Consider the following 19,320-nt stretch of genomic DNA (forward strand, 5'->3'; position numbering starts at 1 on the left):
CTAAATGCATAAATCCACTGCGCATTATTTTAGCCCATACCCTTCACAATCTTGTATTCAGTTCAGCTTCCTGATTACCTTACCTTGTGTTTCTATGTTCTTCTGCCACTACCATGATATTAATTTTAGCTGTATTCACTTCCATTATAGTCTCTCTCAGTATGTTATTCCAAATATTCAAATTACTTTACAAATGCCGCAATGATAGCTATATCATCTGCAATTTTAATTATTTTATCCATGAAGATGATGAATAACAGAGGTCTCAAGTTTCCGCCTTATCTAACTCCTTCATTAAGGATGACTTTAAATCCTTACTAATTGCACAGTTTCTTATTCGCTTATGCAAGCTTTTTGCTACTTTAGTTAACTTATTGCTGACTTTTCTTTCCTTTGGGCATTTCCATATTTTCGTTTTGACACCCTTTGGAGAGCCTCCTCCACAAAATTTTCTTGATGGCAAACACATGGTCCTGAGCTACTTTGTACTTCAGAAGGGTTACACCTCTATAATTGTTGCAGTTTCTGTTGTCTTCCTTCTGGAATATAGGTAATATTTTCTTTTCAATCAATTGGTCTTTTCTCTTCCTGTCACGCTCAATTTGGCAACTTAGACATAATTGTGTTCCGCTTTCACCGTTTGTAATAAATCATTTCAGTTGTAATTCTGTCACTGCCTGGGTCTTCCGATAATTTTTCTTTCTTCGGTAAGTATTCTTTAGTAACTAAAAAAAATAAGTTTAAACATTGCCTTTTGGGTAATCAAATTGCAATGCTAGCAAGATTTCATTTTCAGCTAACTAAACCTTTACTTAGATACTTCCTTGTCCTTAATTCCCTCCCACTGCCCGTTTGTACTTTAACGATTAGTGATACCTTGTTATACATCGGACCTAATCTATGCGTTTCATTATTGTAACGATACGGAAGTTTCGCTCATGCATTATCGGTATTTGCAACGGTTAACGGCGGGTTTTTTTTCGAAAACATTTTTGTCGCGCAACCACACGAGCTACACTTGTTTGCATTTATAATAATAAGATAACCTTGCGGGAGCCGCGGCTTGGTTTTTTATTGTATCAACTGACCTTTCCCAAACGAGGTTGCTAATGGCACTTTTATTTTCGGCTTGACGCATCGTGCCGTCGTCGAATTTTCGGCAATATATTATTTTACCGAAACGCTGCCACACGAAAGTTTACAAACTGCGTCGTCGTATTTTGATATCGAACACGCTCGCGCCATTGACCTTGGACAAATATATTATTCGGATTAAAGCTCACAACGAAATGTAAACAAAGGACAACTCGCACATACAATTTATATATTTTTCGCATTGTTTATCGCAAAAATCACTTCTTAATGGCGTATCGTGCGACGAGTCAATAATACTCAAAACGGTCTCGACGTATGGATATTAGCATATTAAAAGGTCCTACAATTGCCAGCAGTACCAGCATAAAGGTGTGAAAACAGAGAAGATTGTAAAAAATGCTCTGAGGAGCACGACATCGCAGACTGTTCGAATAACGACTCCAAATGCATAGACTGTGATACATCAAGTTAGAAATAAGGAACCAAACATTTGATTGACCATGACCCAGCGAATATCAACTGTCCAACCTAGGGATGGTTAAAGCTAGGATTAACTATGACTAATCAAGAAATACAACTGTTGGATAATATTTGCGAAGAGGGCAGTCACTGCGTAGATGGCAAACTTATTTCGTATGCCGATGATATATTCATAAATTTCTCTACAGAGAATTAGAAGCCAGAGCAAAGGTAAAGACGGGTTTTACGAGCATTAAAAATATCCTCGATTCGCTAAAGCTATATTGCAAAAACACAATTCCTGACAGAAGCCAGTCGGTTACATTATAATAAGATCCTCGCGAACGGAACCCCTAAAAGAGTACACCGGTATCAAAGATTTAGGTGTAGTGATAGATAACCATTTAAAATGGGATCAACATATTCTTTACTTGAGCAAGAAACTGCAATGCATAACACATAAATGCTATTGTGAAATATTATGTTAACGATAAATCTTGTTGTAATCTATACAGAACTCCCCCATTATATTTTGGCACACAACTACCATTTAGACGATGATCTAAATGGCAGTTGTGTGCTAAAAGTAACACAAAACTATAAATTGCGCACTTTACTGAGAAAACCAGGACTATATGCAACGAATCTCTTGTATTGTGGGGATATACTTTAAATTAGGAGTTTGTACATAATAACTGCATATAGTTTTTTCCATTGAAATAAAAAAAGGTTTACAATTTTATGTCACAATAAAAACACGAGAGGAAATTTAAATAATTTATTTAATACTACAATATTGCGCAGTTAGGAAAAATATTTTGTATCATATATCGACCCCAAACTATATAATATAATACCTGCTAATTTACGTAACACTAAAGAAAGAAAAACTACGTTAATTACGTTACAAGGTTTGCTGTGTGGTAATTGGTGTGAATTTAATTACTTAAAATCTCGTACCTACGCAAGGATTTTCCTTTTTATTAGGTATGCCAAAAAAAATTGAAAACAATAAAAAGAAGTGATTTGTCCATTGTTAATACCGCCATATTTCAATTTTACACATCAGAGCCAACAAGTGTCTGTAATTTAAGTAAATTTAAAAAGTGTAAAGTTATGTATAAATTTCAAATCGCCTTGTGCGTCACTTCACTGCTGAACGCGCCATTAGAGCAAGCAATTGGGTCTCAGTTTCAGACAGCACTTTGAAGAAGCCAGGAGTACGTCCCCTGTGTCTTTGAAAAAAAGCTTTGGTTAGTCTTGGGTACTGACGAAACTGAGGTCCATAAAGTTACACTACACCATAACTGTAATACTCGCAATATTGGTAAAGCTAGTAAACTATATGTTTGTATATTTTCTGACGAGCTCTGAAAGTCTAAGGCTTGTGAATAATTGCAGACCAATTTATTTGTAAGCGTCCGTTCCAAGATCATCAAACGTTAAATTTCCTACAAACGGTATGGCTTTTTGAGGAAACAAGCACGTTGAGTGTTAAGGATAGAACGGTAGTAGAGGTAGGGGACATTGTTGACCTCTTCTGTTGTTATTTGCTCGGTTTTTGGTTCGCTGTTTTAATTTTAAGTATACGGTCTTTCTGATCAAAAGCAATATGTTAATGTTAAACAATGAGTTAAGTCAATAATTACTTAAGGATATTCTACAAATAGTTACTTCGGAATAAGTTAAAAATTAACTTACGGAGAAATGGAGAAATTCTTTGTTCAAAATGTTAAATCCGTTAAATAACTAGTAGTTCTCCTTGATTCAGTTAATCCGGAATAATAAAACCGGACATATCCGGATAATTGTTTGAGGTTTTAAAAAATCAATGGCGATAAGACTCGGCAGCACAGCAAACCAACAAAGAACAAATCCGACTTAAGCAAATACATTCGCAAGTATTAGAAGTTTTGCCGCTTGGTGAAGTCACTTCTAAATAATAGCTTTAGTTTCAACTTACGGAAAAACAAAATATTCCATCACGCTCACTATTTTCAACACTGATATTCCAGACTATGTTCAGGGAGGTTTTGTCTTATAGGGTATGTCTCGTAAGGTGTTAAACATTAAATAAAATAAAAAAATAAACACTTCTTTTTTGACGCTATTCTGATTTCAAACACAAACAGGTCTTGCCGAATTTAATCAAAGGTTACCAAATTGAAAAATCTCTCTATAAATATAATACTTCAAAATTAGCAGTCAAGGTTACCGGCTGGCAAATTTCTATACGCATGTGCGGGATTGCTAAAGCTAATTGTAGCAATACTACTTAACCGCGATATTGTTTGCCTACATCGGATCATTCAAGATGAAGAAATTAGCGGCTAGTGAAGCAAAACCGGTAAAGTTCTGGGAAACCTTTACACGTTAACATATTTAAGTCATCTAGGTTATCGTCTCTCGTTCCTCAATTGTTATCTCGGAACAAATAGAAATCCAAAGGACATTATATACAAACATTACCTCATTACGCGGTTAAACGATAGAACCAAAATAAAACGTCTAAAATTGTAATAAGACTCACCGAATGCAAGCGCTCGAGGGCCAAAATTATCTCGCCAATGTAAATTCGAACCTCCTCTTCGGTGAAGTGCTCTCTTTGGTATAAATGAGTGAAGAGCTCGCCACCAGCCACGTAATCTGCAAAGAAAAAAAGTGACGATATAAGCGATTGGCTAAACTGCAAGGGAAATTGTGTACTTCGCAATTTATCTCCAACAGTTCTTTGGAATTGTTATGGAATTCCTGTGAAGCTAGTTCATACTGTATTTCATGATTCCTTTGCGCTTTAGCCTTCGCATATGAGGCTACGTGGTAATAAGAGGAAACCTTATACCTCATCAGAAATTAGGAAGTTGTAGGTCCAATATAAAAGCAGTGGTTGAAAAGGCGTAGGAAAACTTCCAAGTGATAAGTGGCAGGTTTCGATTTGAAAGATAAAAAAAGTCACAGGATTTTGATGTACTGATGTGTAATAAAATATTGCAATTAAGCACTTTCAATTGCAAAGTATTAATAAGTCCTAAAAGCGCCATTGATGCTTATTGTATTAGTATTTTAAAACAATTTTAAACTATCAGTTTGATTTGTTGTAGTTTTGTTGTAATAATAACATTTCTTGTGTTTATAGTTTTCTTTTTATGCAACGTAAGACATTACTTTTATATGTTACAACTCGTAATTAATAGTTATTATGTGACAAGTTTGATAAACCCCACGTGTTGCATACTATTCTTTTCTTGTGCACGATTAATCAGTGCATAATTGTGTATTTTAGAATAATAAGTAAAAAAAATACTACTATAAAAAAAATCCAACTCAAATTAAAAGAAGGAATTCCATTTTCAAGCTAAAAGCTAAATAAAATTGGCATTAATAATTTTCATTGTTTATATGTATTCATTTGGGAGACTTTATTAGACAAGTTATTGATAAAAATAAAAATGGGATGGTTGAAAACCGTAAAAAGATAATAACCTCAAGAAATAAGCATAAAATTACGAAAATTAAAGTAAACATTAATTACAATAAATATTTTAAAACAAATAATCCACTTCTATTTCGTTATCAACTTTAATTTGCACATCCATCAATAACATCGCTTCTGCAAAGTGTGCTATTCCCAAGTTTTTCAGATGTCCGAACGGATAAAAATGTAAGGCAATATAGTTTTGATGGATCGCCGTCTTTTTCAAACCACATGTGAAATATATGGCCCAAGTATTTTAGCAGATAGCCAAAGTACTTCTTTGCTTTTCCACTGACCAGTAATGCGTTGCGTGTAATATTTACGATGCAATGCTAGCTGACAGGGATATGTGTCTCCTCTACCCGTGGTTCAATGCGAAGCCACAGGTTGTATCAGCAGTATCGACAAAGCTAGTCCAAGCAATGACCAACGAAAAAACTTTTTATGGAACTTGAACTATAGGACTAGAAACCAAAATGCGCTATTCCCTATGGATAGCCAGCGTTCACCATCTTCTGTTTTTTCATTTCTATTTGACCCAATGTACGAGGAAATGGCCGATCGTAAAATTTGGAAGATATGTTCAAATGCTTAAAGTCCACGTGTCAATTGCCAATTTAGAAATATTGGCGTATCATTTGCAAAAAGTTCTTAACCTAGCGCCAGGTATCACGCAGCGAACAGAAAACTATACAAGTTGCTCATTTATTCACGAAGAAGCGGGTTGAGATCAAATATAGATAAAGCAAGGCGTATCGCAAGATTCGATAATTTCTCTGTTATTGTGCCCCATTTAACCTGAACTTGGTGAGTTGTGAAATTGTATATATAGGTCTTCTATTCACTGGGGCCAAAAAAATTGGTGCAAAAAAAAGCCGAACTCAAAAAAGATTTAAACAATTACCACTTAAAAACAACCTGCAAAATCACTGTAGTGAAAAAACTTTTATGTTATGAGGGACGTTGATTTGAGATTCTCAGAGCTTATCAAGTGTAACATACGAAAGACAACACTAAAATTACTCCTTCCAAGATTCCTTGGTTCTCAGCAATTTAATAACAACATAATAACAAATTGCCAGCAATATTTAGAAAATAAATACCCAAAGTATGGACATAGCTAACATGAAGATTCAGTGGGTTAGTTACTCCTCCACATCGTGAGGCAGCTGTTAAGAATAAAGAAATTCAAGAAATATTGTTTAGACAGACTATAAATTTAATTAGCTTTTCGTCACACCTTGGATTTTGTAGTCAGTTTCTTGCTTTGACTGATTTCGGTATTTTGCAGTTACAATAATAATAATAATAATGGATTTGATTACCCAACAGTGCACGCCAATTACAGGACAATATGTAATAAATCAATCACAACAGAGATTTGGAATACAAAATACTCGCTGAAACGCGTCATATATACAAGAAACGAGAAGAACAAAAAAAGAGAATACGAAAAATAAAATAACACCATAACATACACATAAATTAGGCAGTTAGATGAATGTTCAGCAAGATTTTTGTAATATTTGTTACATATTAATATTAATCTAGGTCAGGCATCGTTACAAATATCACTAGTCGATAGTCACACTCAAATCTCTAATAGAGCTACATCTGGGTAATTTAATTTGTGGAAAAATAAGAAAGTATGAAGACTTCGGATGAATGTACGCTGCACTTTGAGATGTCGAGGTTAAGATTATTTTGCTCACACCACTTATAAACGTTAGAGAACTGGTGTTGAATGATCATAGAAAAATAGATCTATAAATTTTAAAATGATCTACAAATAGTAGAAAATCACATTTAATTTTATTAGACAGGTCGTTGATAAAGATCGACAACAATAATAGTAAAAGATTGGAACCCTGAGGCACGCCGGCTGCCGCGACAAACTGAGCTGACTGAAATACATTATACCTAACTGAAAGCAGTTCATTGTGCAGATAAGATGTGAAGAGATTCTAAAATCCAGCACGGAATTTTTTGTAATCCTTAGCAACATCCAAATACACTAAGATTACATTGTTTAAAATATTCTCGCGTCGTAAGTGGTTAGACCACCAGTAACACATGCTTTTTGTGTTGCGCATGCCGCAACCGATTTGGAGCAGCTGTGCGGCGAAGCCAGACGAGAAATATGCGTCGAAGACGAAGGATCGTCTTTTGAGCTCCGTTCTTTGTAAAAATGACATGATTTTCAAAAATATACAGTCAGTGAGGACCCCATAAGCTCCACAGCATAGCAAGTAAACTCGACATACACATTGCCACATACCTGGTCATGCCGTTGGTTCTTCTTTATATGAATAATTTAACTACGCCTTAATTAAGTTTTTAGATAGTTAATTAATCAAACAAATCCAAAATCTCCTGGTCTATTGATCTTCTATTAAGCTGCCTCCACTAACTTCTTTTTGCATATTTCCTCACAATTTCTGTGAATGTGAATGTTTATAGAAGCAAAAAATAAAGATTATTGTTATTATCTGAAACGAAAAAAGGAAGGTTTCTATGTAAGATAAGGACGAGTTTAGTGCGAACTTTTTTTCCGAAAACAGTGTCCAAATGCCTCTCAAATGCCATATATGACGGTTGCGGTACAATTGACCTCGTCTTTTTCGCCTATATCTGACGAAGGCCGAATCGCACACGAAATGCGGTAAGATACGATCGGCAAATTAACTTCTAATAATAGTTTTTTTTTTCAAAGCGCAGCAATTCATCTTAACGATACAGTTTTACACAAAAAAGGCAACGTAAAACGAGGTGCTTGGGATTCCGAAACGATTTCTAAGGTCATTTCCCGGAAGACGAAATCTAAAGAATGTTCATTCAGGTAATTCGACTGCGACCGTACAAAATTGTCAGGAAAAATAACTTTATCGGCGGAGGGCATTCGCCGAAAACTGCAAAACGAACAAAGATAAGAAAATGCGGCTTTTAATAAAATATAATATCAATAATATGTTCTTCGTAACTAATACCGGTGTACCGGCGTTAATTTTTTTAAAGCAACTACACAATAAAATAAAAACCCTTAAAATTAACCTCGTAAAGAGCACAAAATTCTCTTTTAAACGAACCGGAATTCAGTCAAATCAATACAGATTTTTTTCGTTTATTAAATGAAGTTAATTTTCGAAAAAGCATTTTATTCAATGTTTGCAAAAAACAGAAAATGGACCACTACACAGCGTAGCATATGCAACCAAAGGTCCATATAGCATTTTTGAGTTATTTTATTGGCTTCTTAAAAATAATAGTTTATTTTCCATTTCAATGCACAAAAAATATTACTACTACCAATATGTACAGAAAAAGAATAGGCTTGCTTAATGCACCTCGATAGCGCATTATTTGGATTGCCTAGTGGACTTTATTTCAAATTCTTTCTTTTATTGGTTTTGTAGAGTGACAGTTACTAAATCGAAATCAATATAATATATGATAACAATCCGGGGCCCCAAATAGTGAAATTAGTTTCACTCCCGAAAACGTGTTGTTTCTGTGCGCTTAACTCAAAAACGCGCAGTTTGATGATCTTCACAATCACCCTTGGTTAACAGTATCACGTTAAAAATAATGAATTCTTTAGACATAAAAAGCAGTAATGCGACACGAAACCTATAGAGGCTGCTGGTAGTGTGAGAAGTAAATTAAAGAAAACAAAAGATATTCTATTTATAAAGAAACTTCATGAAATATGAAGCAGAAAGAAAACCCTTTGACTAAAAAGAAACAAAAAAATCAAAATCAATTAATAATAATAATAATAATAATATTAATTCCAATGGCGACTACCTCATTGCCATTCAATCCCATTGGAAAAACTATATTTAAATTATTGCATGAAAGAAAGCCAGTGGCTCAAGTGGAACCTCCAAAAACAAGTACGCTCTTAGTATCTTAAAATTGAAATATTAAAACTCAATTGCTAAGGCAAATCTTTAAAGCGTTATGTAATACCAAACGTTTGTGCGCGACAGTTACCAGAATATCACTGGGAAAAAAAAAGTGGGCCAATAATAGTTCCATAAAGCAAAAATGCATTCCTAAAAGTCGGTTTGTTGGCATTCGAATCTGAAAATTATCACGAGGACAAGAATACCGATGTGTTCAAAGATTGCTTAATGCAGAATGACCACAGAAACACCAACTTCATTGTGAACAAAACAAGATATTAATACGGCAAAAAAACTATGTAGGACCTTTGCGTTACAGTTATGAAACATGCGACCGCTCTAAAAGGCGCACTGGTAAATTATTGAAACTGTAACCGTTAATTAACCTAAGTTTCTGGCACGCATATGCCCGATCCATTAGAGGATCAGGCTAATTGGAAAATCGATTACCACCACTTTCACCTGCCGGCTAAGTTAATTAAAACCACAACAAGTTGCCTTAAAGAAAACTGAAGCGCATTTTCTAATTGTTACGCGTATTTTTTTTATCTGAAGATTAAATTTGGAACGAGAGTTTTCTGCACGCGTACACGACAACAGAACACTAAATAGAAGATGATAGCAAATTTTTCGTAGCATAGAAAATTGAACGTCACCAAGTTATTAATAGACTTACTTTGAGGGGTTGATTAGCGCTCTTGTTTATTTTTTTTAAGGGTCACACGTCGGAATTTTCGTAAACCCAAACTTATGGTTAGGAATTAATTCAACTACTTAAAAGTTAATTAACAAACAAAAATTTTCCAAATAAATCGATCGTTGGCAACATTTAATCAACATTCAACATTAAAATACGTAGTCAATGCGCTTAATTTTAATTTTAATCAAAACCAGTTTAAGAGCCAAATTGGGGATGATAAGTGAAAACTCCTACCACAAGCAAAAAAAAAATCTTCAACAAATTCACTGAAAATGTTAATATCCAAAAATTCCGGCCCAGCTTTTGTGGCTGTTGTACGTATGTCACGTGGAACATCCTCAGCCAACCAAACCAAATCATTCAAAAAGTACTCGTCCGAAAAACAGATTAAATAGACAACTGAAATTATCAGTCGTCATGTAAAATCGTAAGTTCGCAATATTGTAAAGATTCATTTGGAAGCGGATACGCCACAATTGATAAACTTCAAAGTTTCGACGATTTTTGAAATATCTAGTCTATTTAAATGTGACGCAAAATAAAATCCGTTTAGAAATAGAAGTAAATCGATTTTGAGTTTCCAAAATACGGATTTCATAAAAAACTGATACGACTCTTTTTCCTGCAAACTTCATTGTTTTCGTATTTCTAATATTGACATTGTGGGAAAAAAGTGTCAGCGTTGTCACAAATACGTTAGAAAATAACCTAAAGCCTAAAATGGCTCCACATTTGAGCAGATAGTTAAAAGCAAGAATTGAGACCAAGCAATACAGTCATACTTTCCGATGAAAAGATCTTCCAGTCTTCCAAAAAGTGTAAAATCAAAGTTTACTGACCAGACAACCACCATTTCAACCCTTGACTTGTCGACAAGTACAAAGCTGCAGGTCATTTCAGTGTAAATGTATGGGGATGGATTTCATCCAGAGTAATGAGAGTGGTATGGTGGATTGAGGGAAAGCTGGTTGGTCAAACTTATGTCGAAATATTGCAGAACATATTGGTGGAAAAATTATTATATTTTCCAACAAGACAACTGTCCTGTCCATACTGCAAACATCGTTACACAATGACTCCAAAATTAAAACCTTGCCATGGCCAAGTGACAGTCCAGACATTAACCTAATCGAAAACATAGAGAAGTGAAATGGTTGTATCGAAAAAAATTTATGCCTCAAAACAGCGAGAAGCTATAGCAAGGTATTCAGGAAGTATGGGAAGAATTGTCGCTTGAAGAAAACTTCATAACTCTATTCATGACCATGAGCCGAAGACTTCAAGCTGTGATTGCTTCCAAGTGCTTCATCTTACAGCCCGAACTAAAGCTAATTATTTTTAAGTTTTTTTGAAGTTTAGTTAAAAGCTGAAAAATATATTTTTATTTTTATAAAAGTTGAGTCTGTTCAGTTTAGACGTTTTTTAATGATAAAAGTTACGATAACAATCATCGTAAAACAATAAAATTAAACAAAAAAATGAATACTTTAATATCTATATAATATAAGAAAAATTTACATACATACAGATATCTTCACAAATTTTCCTCTTATGGGTTACAATAATTTCGTGTTCAAACAAAGAGTGAATGCTGATTCACGCAGCAGTTTGTAGTAATAAAAATAGATTTAATAAATACATTTCATTGTAAGAGATGCATACGCTTTGCTTGTAGTTATAAAGTGGCTCACGCAATGGCAATGCAATTGAAATACGCGCTCTCACGACTTTGGCTAAAACAGTTGACGAAACAGCTAAAGTGAACCATCCAATATCCACAAGGAAAAAACACTTGACTCTTAAAAATATGCGTATTAATTTTTATTACTCAAAAACCTGCCCTTAGATCCCATATAGGTTTCGTCAAAATTTGAAATGACGATTTGATGATGCTTCTTAAAATATACAGTGAAATTTTAAAGCCGTACCAATTTTCTATGAAATCAGCTGTATTTCCAGCATTTTAAAATTCCATCAATTTTGTAAAGGAGTCGATGGATTTTCAAAAACTAAATATTTAGGTATATTCTTTCTAAAAAGCCATCTAACCAACTTGGTTTCTTACTGAAAATGTATTAAGATGTAGGCACACTTAAGAAAAATGTTTCCGAAAAAAAGCCGCATCCAAAACGGTTAAATGGAAATGGAAGGTGGACATTTCCAACAATTGTTGTAGTGTCCCTTATTATTTATGGACGTCACTGGACTTAATCTAATCTCTCTCATCTCATAATACACCAAAATAACACTGCCAAAATTCAGCAGAACCGAGTGAATATTTCTTTGGATATTAATTTTGTTTTTCAATGTAACACCCATGTTTATCCAAAAAAAAAAAGTATTTTTTAACAAATTGTCATTCAAAGTATTTACTTCTATTTTTCGAACACCCTGTATACCTAGTAACTATTTGCTTGCCTAGGTTTCGATAGACAACCTGTTATATTAGGCAAGTACGTTTCTGTCATCCCGCATTAATCTTAAAATTACAATAATACTTGCTGCTGTAAGTCAACTATTGCCAATACAGACGGATATTTGATTACCAGTGGTAATATTCATCACTAAAACACGCTCCCAGTGCGGTTGTGATTTTCCAATATTTATGTAATATATATGACATATGATACAAAATACGCAAGCCAACATTATAAACATGCATATTTTCATAGCAGAGCCTGTTATTTTGAATAACTACTTTGTTCAAAACATCAACAAACAACAACGTTCCCTTATACGCTTCGGAATACTCTAGATTGTTAACTACTTTAAATAGTACGCCGTGTATGTGAGTTTGCGAGTTGATGCTGGGAATATTTAGAATCGAACATTATACAGGATCATTTACTACTAATTCAAAATATATTAACTGCTCACAACAATGTCAAGATTTAATCGAAAACCGAAAATTATACTAAAATGGCAATTCCGCCAGTGGCGTAAAATTTGGGGCGGCTCAAACAGCCACGTGCTCCTGTCAGACGCCACGGCAGTGGTGGGAAGTGTTTGTGTCATAATCCATTAGGGTGTATAGTATCTAAACTTCTCACCAAGTATGTACATAAGTCAAATAGTTTTAATATAATGGACAGAAATTATTTCTAAACAAAATCAGTAAGGAGCCATATTTTATTAAGTGATTTGGGATAACCTTAATACCTATAGAATCCCCCTGTAGGATATCAGAAGGTAAAGTTAAATGTTATTCCATCTTTTCAAACCGTGATTGCAGTTTGCTATAAATTGCAATGCCATAAAAATTCTACACAATAAATATGTCAACAATGAATTTGAACCTGAATTGATGTACGACGTTGTCAAATTTCCCTGCTGTATAGACGTTAAAATAATTTATTTCACACTTTCTCGTGTGCCTACCTACTTTCTACTTACCCAAATTCATTAAATTGGTATAAATTTGATACCGACTTTGATAAATATCGCAGCAAAATTATGTCACTGCGTTTCTTCCTCAGTACAATCCAACTCGTCAGAAATGGCATATACCAAATAATTAGCGAACAAATTTTGCCATCTTGTTTGTCATTATCATCCCAAGTTGGCATTTTCATTCGAAATCAATTTCACGCAGAAGTAAGTAGTTTCGATCAGTCTTAAATTAATTCACTATAAAGGAAAAGGAAAAATGTAACTGTGAATGCCCGTTAAAAAAGTGAAAGTTAAATATGAAAGTGTTTTAGCGCTCGCGCTTTCGCCGCCATCTCGACTAGAATTCACGTCGAATTTTCGCAAAACATACACGAAAATATCGTTAATTGCCTCATTATGCTTTTTCGTTGTTTAAGTATACAGGGTGCTTTTGAATTGAATGTCAAACGACTTGGCTTCTGAAAAATAGAGTGGTAAAGTTTATTATTACTGACATAAGAATAAAACTCAATGTGGTATTGGTGCGAACATGGTAAACATTATTTCCGGAAAAGTTATACCTCGTCATCATCTCTGGCTTTAACAACGCTGTTTTGTTTTGATCGAATGGACGATATCTGGACTTGGACCCCCATACACGTTTCTCAGAATGTTTCTTTCAGGACAATCTATATGTCTTTGTCGCTTTTTGTAGAAGCGCTGGTTTAGTTAGCGTTTTATACGTTATTATTATACGTTATGTTATTAAGTATGCTTGTCGGGGTGCTATTAACATTTTGTTTGTTGTTCACTTACAGTCTTACCCTTCTGCCACTACTAGTGCTTTGAAAGCTTCGATTACTTCTCGTAATGTTCCAGCCATTAGGTCGATGTTTTTAGCGTCCCAATATAAAACTGGGATACGATCAAACAAACAGGTATAACTTGGTGGATAGAATTGACATAATGCTTGATTTAAAGCAACTATATGAATATTTTTAAGTATATATCTAACTAATTTAAAACTAAAGAAAATTCAATATAAAATTATGATCATTTAAATTCAAGTTGCCACATAAATATCTAAAATTTGACTACTTGAGGTAAACTTATTTGAACCAAGTATTTCGTTTTTTCCGTGCGCTTAGTTCAAAATTAGCTCGATAAGTCTAAAAAAATGTCCGTTCTTCGTCACACTTACATAACGTATTGGTTTAGAGGTTTTTTGAACTTCAATACTAAGAACAGATTTGTGGCTTCAATTGAATTAAACTCCGCCAGTCCACTTTCGAAATTAGAGATAATTAGGATTTACGATTTATTTTTACACTTTCTCTCTATAACCCAAAAGTTCAGGACATAAGTTTATAAATTGTTTTGCATAAAATGCGCCCAAATATAAGCATTCGATTATAAACCACCCTGTATTTATAAGTCGGGGACAAACCAAAATGTGGATATTTCGCAGAGGTGATTTTAATAGTCCACCAGGAAAACGATTTATATTTATAGTCGTACGTTCTTGCGACCTTTGATGGAGAATCGCGTATCGACATCGACCTTGGGGTATTTCGTCGGTTAACGAGAATTTCTCGCATCGATTACGTATCCAATATTTCCGGTTTTATAAACAGTCCCGGTGTGTATAAAAAAAATAGGACCGCCGCGGTAAATGTTGAGAAATGCATCTCTGACCCCGTTCTCTCGCAGCATCCGAAAATAACAGTTCTCCCGCGATAAACTCACACACGGTCTTGTTGACATTTCTTCTGATCCACTAGGAATTGCGCCACCTGATGGTTCATAGGGGTGGAAATTTTTAGTATCTTGGATTTCGCAAAAATTTATTATCCCGAATGTTATCTATTTTTTTATATCATTTTCCACTACATCGGTAGTATTTGTCACCGTCAAAAATAGTCAAAATATATCACTACCCATTGGCGAATGAAAGTAATGTGTAAGATCAAGTAAATAAAAACTTAAATCGAAACACAACACAACTTCATTTGTAAATATTGCCTTTATTCCCTCTTGGAGAAGGGTTTCAACGTTTTGTATTCCTTTCTTCCATTCTTCCTTTATTAAACGTGATTTTCTTCTTTGAATATTTGCGTAGGGGAAAATTCATATCCTTCAAAGTTTTTCACAATTTCCTCTTTCATGAGTGTAGTGAAATCATCTTTTTTCAATTCAGACATTATTTTCATCATTTTATTTTAGTAAAACGAGTGCATTATTTTTCTGATGGCAGTTTTTTCATCCTCGTTTATTAGTTTCTTTTCTTAGTCTACTTTTCTTTGATGACTTGATGGGCGGCGCTTTTCGCCATCAACAAGTTTGTATATTGTTGACCGTCAACATGCGGAGGTTGAGTTTTGATGGCGAAGAACACATTCAGAATAATAGTTTTCTCATTTTTAGAAAGCTGCCTGCTACTCTGAGGACTCTATTTTGTAGAGCGAAATTTGCCAACTGCCGGAAAGTAACTATAATTGTAAGGTTAAACACTAGGGTAACTATATGTAGGTCTACCTGCCACTCTCGGCACTCTATGGCTAAGAGCACTAAGTTTTACAGTTCAATAATGATTTATAACTCTCTCTAATTAAGAAAAAGAGCATAGCAAACGTTTTAGTCCAAAAAAAACTCAAACAGGTAGATATACTGAGAAATAATAGAAACCAATCTCTTGATATAGTGCAGGATGAAGAAAGCAATCAACAAAAACTAAAATTTGCGTCGCAAAGTCGGAACCATGGCGGTTTAGATCGAGTTCACTGATAGCGTGTCGAAAACATCTTCATCTTCCTATTTTACCGTCGCCGATAATTGTAATATTCTGTTGATACCCCCAAGACGGTTTTCTGAGAAAGTTTTAGCATCGATCCAAATCCGAATGTTCGAAAAACGAAGCGAAAATCGATAGATGCCGTTATACCCAGGCCAAAATCCGAAGCCAGTTTATTGGGACGAAACAGAAGAAAACGGTTCCGGTTTTAAGGTTAGCTTGTTGGGCAATCCCGTATAACAACCGCCGAATTATGCAACGTTAACCAAGTCGATTTGATCCTTGGCCACAACTGTAACGGATTAATGAAAATGGCAAATTGGTTTAGATTTATACTTTTGAGGAGAACCAAAAATAGATTTTTTTTTTGGAATTTTGGGATGGACTCTCCAGTCTGCTCCATAGAACCAAACTATTTTGAATGATGCAATGTTGCCGCCTCTAACAATAACATAAAGGAAATATATGAAATGCACCATATATTTTAGATCGATAAGTCTTTTGCCAAATTTCTCTAAACAGTTATATATGGTGATGTGCGCCAGATTAATTGAATTTATGATAAATTTCAATTATTTTCTGACTCCTATAGTGTGTATTCCACTAGCACCACCATTTTGGGGAAAAAAATAGCCATAAGTTTATTTTTACATTTGAATGTTTACACCATGAATTGTTGCAGAAAAGAAAGTAGCACGTCATTGTTCAAAATGAAAGCAAGACAGAAAATAGGCTAGGCTACCGCAGTGTAATGTACCGGCGCAAATTTTATTATTAATTTTATTTGAACCAGGGTATACATAATTTCTCGATTACAAACTTTCTGAACGACACAAACATCCTAGTACCTAAAAAAAGCATATCCGAGTAAATAAATAAACCAAAAAATGCATATGACGAAATAAATTTGTGATTTAGGCCAAAAGAGTCTATTAGTAAAATGCGGAAAATGATTTTCTTTCGAACAAACAAAGTCAACTTATCCTGCTTCCGGATTATATAAAGTTAAATGAAACAAATACTAAATTTATAGAAAATGAACAAATGAATAAAAATGTCTGGAACCCTTGCATACAAACAAAATTGAACAGGGTAGGTTATGAGATCAATCGGTAAGTATAGTCGGTACGATATGAGATGGCACAGTCGGTCATAAAACCAAGATATGCCTCAGTATTTTATGGCAAAACTCACTCATTTACCTGCCAGTGTCTATCTGTCTATTACGACCGGGTGTCGAACACTCGACAGAGATAGCACTAAGCTTCCACTACAAAATAGGGACTCATTTTTCAAAAACTGCTGCCGAAACTCGAAATGCCGTCTTTAATTATTATGAATAATGTACGATATCAACAAGATTAATTGTCAAAAATTACAAAACAAACTTGTCCTAGGCTACAGACAAAGTAACTGTTGGAATGGGTCATCAAGTTTTATCATTGTATATTTAGTGACATATAGAATTGTGGGCTCAGTGTAAAATATTTTTTAATACGAATATTGTAAGTGAGGCAAGGCACGATGATACTGCAGTAGTATCTGTTTGGAAGGCAGCTCTCCAGATAGCTACAAAAAACATTGGAACAGTTGTATAACTCATACAGAAATTATAATAAAAGAATACTGGGAAAAAGAGCGAGAACCACTTATTAATGTAGACGAAGGATCATTTTTTGGTAGTAGCAGTTCCAAACTAAATATGGTTGGAAAATTATATTTTATACGGTATGATATATTTTTTTAATTTCCGATGATTTTTTTGGTTAGGTTTTAATTTTATTGTACGGACAGAGTTTTTGGACAATAGTTTATTTAACAAAGTTTCATAATTTAATTTTTAATATAACATAATATCCTGATCTATTATTACATATAAAATATATCAATGCACCTCTGAATATGAGCGTACGAGTTAAAGTAATAAATGCCAAATACAACTGATTCTGTCTCTCTTGCTCCCAAGTAATATAAACGTGATCGTTAGTGACGACTGTATTGCATTGATCAGATAGACATTTAGGGTGGAACAACATCTGTTGAAGCATAAGTGGAAGCAAGATGAACAATCTATTTTATTCTGTCTGGCTTTTTATTGCCGACTATGGTTTCACAAATCGTACCGACTATATATGCGAGCTTAAGGATTGTCTATTGCGCGGATTTTGAATCTGCTCCACGATTTGGTATAATATTTTGAGGTAGTGTTTCTGATATAAAAAGAGTCTTTATTATACAAAACAAGTCCGTAAGATCAATGAAAAAAGACTCTGGTAGAGGAAGCTTTGAGCAACTAATGTGTATGCAATCTATATTTACGAATGTAAAAAATTTTCATTAAAAAATGGAAATGAATGAATTCGCCGGAAATATAATACATAATTATAATGCTCATAATCACAGATTTTAGAAAACCTAGAAAGAAGCATATTAACAATGAAATTAGTCAATGTTAGTGAGGTCATAACCACATTTAATTGAAGAATACTTTGGTTAATTATATGTACTTTTATTTTGGTAAAAGCGAATTCAAATAAAGAACTTTTGTTATTATTATTGCTATAGTTAATATTATTAATTAATTTGATATCTTTTATATTCGCTTCTGAAAAGAATTAATTATATTACTTTTTTGCGATATATAATACTACTAAAACTTAACGCACCTGCCATTTGAACTTAGACTTAGACTTATCTAGATAAACATACCTATAAACGTATGATCCTGACACAAATATGGTCAAAATTTTATGCCAGACACAAGATAACAGAAACGAATACAACAATGGACTCCACATCAAAATAGAAAGGAAGTTAGATCGCCAAATTGTTGTAAGGATAATATCACGGAGACAATGATAGCCAGAGCAAAAATAATCAGTATTCCATTTAAGATTGCCGGATGTTATCGTTAGAAGCGGCAACGTTGCGTGGTACGAAATATTTTAGTCCGATGGAGCAAAATCCATGCAGAAATTTTCTAAAAGAATCCCTGTTCGATCACCCGGCATTAAAACAACCACATTTAGAGAAAATTCCGACGTTGAGAGTGTAACGACTCTCATCTAAATTTTATTGACGCTTCTGCTGCCATTTTGTAAGACTTCGAAGTAGTTGGCGCCGCAAAAGGAAATGCAGCGTAGGTAAAAATTTCTTTAAGATGACTAAGTAAAGTAGTAGGTTGGTTCGTGCACGCTGCGGTTGTTTCGACGCTTTACGAAACCTGTAGCAAAAATTGTGCGCAAAAAGTCCCAGAATTAATAAAGCAAAACTCGTTATTTTGTCCGGGGACAGCTGTGTTGTCCGCGAGGTGCAAACACATTTCTCTCTTATCTTACAAACGAGCGGCGAACAGCTGCTTTCTAGGCCCATTGTATGTACCCATGCCGTGAGTCTTTCGGAACCGGTAGACAATTCAATCATCTGGTCCAAGTCTCCCGATGCTTCCCATAATCATCTTCACTTACATTCGTCAATACAATTGGTTATTTAGATTTTAGACACGAGTGTTTAATAAATAAATAAA

The 19,320-nt window shown here is 34.3% G+C and overlaps 1 protein-coding gene across 2 annotated transcripts in view; it reads right to left on the bottom strand.

Moving 5' to 3' along the window:
• The window catches only part of LOC132697800 (ribosomal protein S6 kinase alpha-5-like), a 126,058-nt gene that overhangs the window by 49,455 nt on the left and 57,283 nt on the right, over positions 1 to 19,320 (bottom strand). For both annotated transcript variants that reach the window (XM_060663456.1, XM_060663455.1), the window contains exon 4: positions 4,085 to 4,200. In XM_060663456.1, the coding sequence (XP_060519439.1) occupies positions 4,085 to 4,200 (116 nt within the window). The remainder of the gene's footprint in view (positions 1 to 4,084; positions 4,201 to 19,320) is intronic.

Source organism: Cylas formicarius, unplaced genomic scaffold (genome assembly GCF_029955315.1).
Source record: "Cylas formicarius isolate icCylForm1 unplaced genomic scaffold, icCylForm1.1 PGA_scaffold_2__14_contigs__length_35257938, whole genome shotgun sequence".
Classification (NCBI taxonomy): domain Eukaryota; kingdom Metazoa; phylum Arthropoda; class Insecta; order Coleoptera; family Brentidae; genus Cylas; species Cylas formicarius.